Source organism: Pipistrellus hanaki (genome assembly GCF_964339955.1).
Source record: "Pipistrellus hanaki genome assembly, chromosome: 13".
NCBI classification, from domain to species: Eukaryota; Metazoa; Chordata; class Mammalia; order Chiroptera; family Vespertilionidae; genus Pipistrellus; species Pipistrellus hanaki.
Genome location: NC_140515.1, coordinates 58,641,603 through 58,647,386, shown reverse-complemented (window position 1 = coordinate 58,647,386; position 5,784 = coordinate 58,641,603). Strand labels below are relative to the sequence as shown.

Below are 5,784 nucleotides of genomic sequence, written 5' to 3'. Positions count from 1 at the left end.
CTGCGGCTTCTCCTTGGCAGGGGCGGGAGGGTGGGGCTCAGCCCATGCCCAGATCGGCCGCTGCTGCCCCCTCGCCCTGTGCAGCCTGGCACCATACCTCATGTCCTCCCTGCAGGCACTCCCCTCCTGTTGTTGGTCCTTCAGCTCGCCCGGCGCCATGTCCGGCCTGGTGCCGGCGCTGAGGCAGGACACAGCCACCGCCCTCGCCGCAGCCCGACCTCAGTGGCAGCCCCATCCTGCCAGCTGCCCTCGGCCAGCACAGGTGGGGGCGGCGGCTGAGGAGCCCGGACGGGCTGAGTCGGGCCGGCAGCACGGAGCCCTGGAGGCCTGTGGGTCCAGCAGGCGAAGGCCAGGCCTGGAGGCCGGGAGCCAGGGAGGGACGAGGACAGTGGGTTGGCCTCACTAAATAAACTCAGGATGCAGAAGACAGGTGTTGGGGGCTTAACCAGCCTGGGCTCCTGCACTGCACGCCCTGGCAGAGGTGGGTGGAGGACGGATGGAATTGAGGCCCCCGGACAGGCCCCGCCCCAGCAGGAGAGGCGGGGAAGCCATGGGGACCGCCCACCTCGGGCTCCTGGTGGCAGATGGAGCGGCCTGAGAAGGCGGCCAGGGTCCCGGAGGAGCCAGAGGGAGGCTCAGGGCCCTGAGGGAGCCGGCGGGAGCCCGCAAACACTCCACCTCACAGCGCAGTGCCGCCCGCACCCCCGCACCCAGACCACGGAGCCCTGAGCCGTGTGCCTCCCACCTGAGCAGCTCCCAGGGCACCACAGGCCCCGGGCAGGCGCAGAGCCGAGGGCCCCTCCCACGGGAGGGCCAGACCTGCTCCAGACTCAGTTTCCCCAGCTGACAACAGACCTGCCAAACATGCTCTGCAAGAGCCTGGCCCCCTCTGCTGGTCAGAGATCATATTGCACTGGAGTACACGTGCAAGCAGGCACATGACCATGTGCATGCACACGCACATATGTACATGTGCAGGGGCACATGCATAAATACATGCACATGTACATGCATTCATAGATGCATACACACATGCATGTGTGTGTGTAAGCTCGTGTGTGCACGAAGAGAACTATACAGAAGCACATGCTTGTACACAGTCAGGTGTGCATGGGCACACTCATGCACTCACAGGCGCACATATGAGCACATGTACACGGAACTGTAGACAGACCAACGTGTGTCATGCCATTGCCTTACGTGGTGCCGGTAAAGGACAGACATGCCCCAGGCATACAGCAGACATGAACCCTCCCAAGGCCACCGGCACCACGGCATGTCCAGGCCCCACCAGCCTCTGGCACAAACGGAATGTCCTCCTCTGCCTCTTGACCCACTGAAGAGCCTGGAGCCAAATGGGAGTCACCAACTCCACTCAGCCACCTCCTACCCTGTGGCTCCGCCTCTTCTCCCTCAGCCCCCTCAGTGCCTCCTCCCTCAGCCCCTCAGCTCCTCCTCCCTCAGCCCCTTCCCCCTCAGCCCATCAGTGCCTCCCTCAGCGCCTCCTCCCTCAGCGCCTCCCTCAGCCCCTTAGCCCCTCAGCGCCTCCCTCAGCCCCTCAGCTCCTCCCCCCTCAGCCCCTCCTCCCTCAGCCCCTCCTCCCTCAGCGCCTCCCTCAGCCCCTTAGCCCCTCAGCGCCTCCCTCAGCCCCTCAGCCCCTCCCCCCTCAGCCCCTCAGCTCCTCCCCCCTCAGCCCCTCCTCCCTCAGCGCCTCCCTCAGCCCCTCAGCCCCTCCCCCCTCAGCCCCTCAGCTCCTCCCCCCTCAGCCCCTCCTCCCTCAGCGCCTCCCTCAGCCCCTCAGCCCCTCCCCCCTCAGCCCCTCAGCTCCTCCCCCCTCAGCCCCTCCTCCCTCAGCCCCTCCTCCCTCAGCGCCTCCCTCAGCCCCTTAGCCCCTCAGCGCCTCCCTCAGCCCCTCAGCCCCTCCCCCCTCAGCCCCTCAGCCCCTCCCCCCTCAGCCCCTCCTCCCTTGGCGCCTCCTCCCTCGGCCCCTCGGCCCCTCCTCCCTCGGCCCGGGGTGCCGCACTGGCGGAGTGGGCGCTCTCCCAGGGCAGGAGGAGCTCACACAATGAGTGCAGAGCACAGCGCTGGGCGCCGGCGGGTGCTGGGCCCGGTTCTCCCTCTCCTCCCGCCGCCAGCCCTGCCAGGCCCCGGCCCGGCTCCCTTTCTGGCCGGGACCCTGCAGACCAGCCCCCGTGCCAGGCAGGGCTGGCCTCTCCGGGGTCTCCTGCAGGAGCCTGAGGGTGAGGGTGCAGAGTCAGCAGTTGGGGGATTGGGGCCATGCTAGCCCGATTAGAGGGGGCTGAGCTCGGTGCCCCCGTCCTTGTCTCCGATTGGCTCCTGGGCACCCCCGGCACCCAAATCCCGCTAAGCGCCCACAGGCCTGCCCCGCTGCGGGAGCCGGGCCATTGCTCACGGTCCGGCCAGAGGGTGTGCTGGGCGCTGAGCCTGGCCTGGGAGCCCCGTCCGCCCGGACGCCCTGACGGGTGCTCGGCCGCCGCCATGGGGGCCGGGGCCAGCGCCGAGGAGAAGCACTCGCGGGAGCTGGAGAGGAAGCTGAAGGAGGACGCTGAGAAGGAGGCCCGCACGGTGAAGCTGCTGCTGCTGGGTAGGCGCGGGCCCGGCTGCCCGTCAGAGGCCTGGGGCCGCCTCCCCCGGGCACAGTGGGAGCCCTGGCCAGCCCGATCGCCGCACCCTGGCTCCCACAGCTGGGCGCGCCGTGGACCCCCTCCGGAGAAGTGGGCGCTGGGTACACGTCCGCTCTGGCTGGGCACGGCTCAGAACCCAGGGCCTCCTGGGAAACCCCAGGACAGGCCGCCCGGGGAAGGAGTCTGTGCTCCCGCCTCTAGAGCCGCCCAGAGCCACGCACAGTGGCCCGGGTTCCAGAGCTTCCTTGTAGGCGGACCTGCAGAGCAGCTCAGGGGAGGCCTGTGCTGAGGCCCAGGGGGACCCATAAGCAGGCCCGCGGCCCCAGGCAGCGAGGGGACAGGGTGGACCGGTGCCCCGAGGCCTCTGCCACTCCCCAGGGGAAGAGATGCTTTGAGAGGTGCAGGCTCCACCCAGGCTCTCCAGGGTCCAGAGACTAAGCCAGAAATCCCATTAACTGTGCCCAGCGCCCTGGCAAGAACAGGCTTACGGGGGCTGTCAGCTGTCTCCGCCCCCCCCCGTCGCCCCCCCCCCCAAAAAAAAGGCGCTAATGCCCTCTGAGCCTCAGGGACACACTCCCTGCCCCAGCGGAGAAACGGGGCTGACCCGGCTCCGATAACCCCGTGCTGCGGTACCAACTATCTCCACAAGGTGGCGCTCCCGGCTTAGTTTTGGGTCTCAAACGAATAGCCCGCGTAAGCCCGGGTTTGGGGGTGCCCCAGCCCAGCTGAGGTCGTGGGTCCCCTCCACCAGACTTTACAAACGTCTTCCTGCCAGGGTGTCAGGGCCCTACTTTGGGCGTGAGGGGGAGCCAGGTGGGCGCTCTGGGTCGGCCTAGCCATCTTGCGGGTCTGGTGGCTGGGGTGGGAGTGGGGCGGGTGTGGGGGGAGGGAGGGGGAGATGCGGTCAGCGCGGCTCAGAGGCCGGGCTTCCCTTCCAGGGGCCGGCGAGTCGGGGAAGAGCACCATCGTCAAGCAGATGAAGTGAGTGTCCCCCGGGGAGGCCGCGGGCTGGGGCGGGGCGTGCGCGCAGGGCCTGTCCTTCCCCCGCGCGGCCGCGAGGAGGCGCTGAGCCCGGCGCGCCCGCCGCAGGATCATCCACCAGGACGGGTACTCGCTGGAGGAGTGCCTGGAGTTCATCGCCATCATCTACGGCAACACGCTGCAGTCCATCCTGGCCATCGTGCGCGCCATGACCACGCTCAACATCCAGTACGGCGACTCCGCGCGCCAGGTGCGCGGGGGGCTGCGGGGGCCGGGGCGGGGGGGGGGCTCTGCGGACTCGGGGCGCAGGACCGGGCCGAGCCCGGGTCACGACCCCCCCCCCCGCCCGCCGTGTGCCCAGGACGACGCCCGGAAGCTGGTGCACATGGCGGACACCATCGAGGAGGGCACGATGCCCAAGGAGATGTCGGACCTGATCCAGCGGCTGTGGGAGGACGCGGGCATCCAGGCCTGCTTCGAGCGCGCCTCGGAGTACCAGCTCAACGACTCGGCGGGCTAGTGAGCGGCGCGGGGCGCGGGCCGGGGGCCGGGGGCCGGGCCGCCGCCGCCCGCACCCGCCGCCGCCCGCACCCACCGCCGCGCTCTCCGCAGCTACCTCTCCGACCTGGCGCGCCTCGTGACGCCCGGCTACGTGCCCACCGAGCAGGACGTGCTGCGCTCGCGGGTCAAGACCACCGGCATCATTGAGACCCAGTTCTCCTTCAAGGACCTCAACTTCCGGTACCGCCCGCTGCCCCCTCCCCCCCCAGCCCCCAGCGCGCCCCGAAGTCACCGCCGGAGCCCGTCTCTAGGCGGGACCCGCCCTCCGATGGCCTCGCCCGCGGCCCGCCGGCCTGGGAGCGAGGGGAGGCCTGGGGCGCGGCCGGGGGCCGGGGCTCGGGTTCAGGCGCCGCCCGCCGCCCGCAGGATGTTCGACGTGGGCGGCCAGCGCTCCGAGCGCAAGAAGTGGATCCACTGCTTCGAGGGCGTGACCTGCATCATCTTCATCGCGGCGCTGAGCGCCTACGACATGGTGCTGGTGGAGGACGACGAGGTGGTGAGTGCCCGCCCGCGGCCCCGCGGAGGGGTTCGGGGTTCGGGGTTCGGGGGGGCTGGCCCTAAGCCGTCCGCGCCCCCGTGCCCGACCGCGCCGCCCTCCGCAGAACCGCATGCACGAGAGCCTGCACCTGTTCAACAGCATCTGCAACCACCGCTACTTCGCCACCACGTCCATCGTGCTCTTCCTCAACAAGAAGGACGTGTTCTCCGAGAAGATCAAGAAGGCGCATCTGAGCATCTGCTTCCCGGACTACGACGGTGAGCCCGCCGGCCGCCAGGGGGCGCCCTCCCCGCGCTCGCCGCGCTCCTCCCGGGACCGGCCGCGGCTGCGGGAGTGAGCCCCCCCTTCCTCCCCCGCCCCCCCAGGGCCCAACACATACGACGACGCGGGCAACTACATCAAAGTGCAGTTCCTGGAGCTCAACATGCGGCGCGACGTGAAGGAGATCTACTCCCACATGACGTGCGCCACCGACACGCAGAACGTCAAGTTCGTCTTCGACGCCGTCACCGACATCATCATCAAGGAGAACCTCAAGGACTGCGGCCTCTTCTGAGGTGCGCTGCCCCCGCCCCGTGCTCCCCGCCCCCTGTGGGGCCCCCTCCCCACGCCGCTGGGGGACCCCCGCCTCCCAGGCCCCGCCCCTGGCCCACAAGTCCCACCCACTTCGTCTCTGGACCAGGCCCCAGGGCCCCAGGTGTCCTTGCTTCCAGACCCACCTCCTCCATGTGCCAGCCGCAGCCCACTGATGTGGGGGCTGGGATGCTGGCAAGGAACCTGACCCCGTGCAAGTGCTGAGGCCCCGCAGCCCGGCCCCCCTCACCCCAACCTATGGCCCCACCAGCCAAACCCTGCGTCCCACTAGCTTGCAGTTCCTGCCCTCCCCTGTGGCTCCGAGTGCCCCCGAGCCCAGCGCTGCCCTTCACGGCCGGCCGGCGGCACCAGCCGCAGGACCCACCGCAGCCAGCCACAGCTAGGAGCCGGCGGGACTCGGTGACTCAGCAGTGTCGGCTGGCCGGTCCTGCCCTCCCGCCCGGGCCGGGACTCACCGGCGGGTCTGGGCTCCGCCAAAGCCCTCCCTCGCCGAACGAGTGCCAG

At 70.0% G+C, this 5,784-nt stretch overlaps 1 protein-coding gene across 1 annotated transcript; it reads left to right on the top strand.

Moving 5' to 3' along the window:
- Nucleotides 1-2,014: 2,014 nt before the first annotated feature.
- On the top strand, nt 2,015-5,331 carry GNAT1 (G protein subunit alpha transducin 1). The gene is made up of 8 exons (XM_084902377.1): nt 2,015-2,605; nt 3,584-3,626; nt 3,735-3,876; nt 3,988-4,145; nt 4,239-4,367; nt 4,554-4,683; nt 4,790-4,943; nt 5,052-5,331. Exons 1-8 carry the CDS (start codon nt 2,278-2,280, stop codon nt 5,240-5,242), a joined length of 1,275 nt encoding a protein of 424 aa, XP_084758503.1. The 5' UTR covers nt 2,015-2,277; the 3' UTR covers nt 5,243-5,331.
- The last annotated feature ends 453 nt before the right edge of the window (nt 5,332-5,784 follow it).

Coding starts and splice junctions, on each gene's coding strand:
- GNAT1 (XM_084902377.1), top strand. CDS start 2,278: ATGCTAGCCCGATTAGAGGGGGCTGAGCTCGGTGCCCCCGTCCTTGTC. Junction 2,606..3,583: donor GGTGAAGCTGCTGCTGCTGG/GTAGGCGCGGGC, acceptor CTTCCCTTCCAG/GGGCCGGCGAGTCGGGGAAG. Junction 4,368..4,553: donor TTCAAGGACCTCAACTTCCG/GTACCGCCCGCT, acceptor CGCCGCCCGCAG/GATGTTCGACGTGGGCGGCC.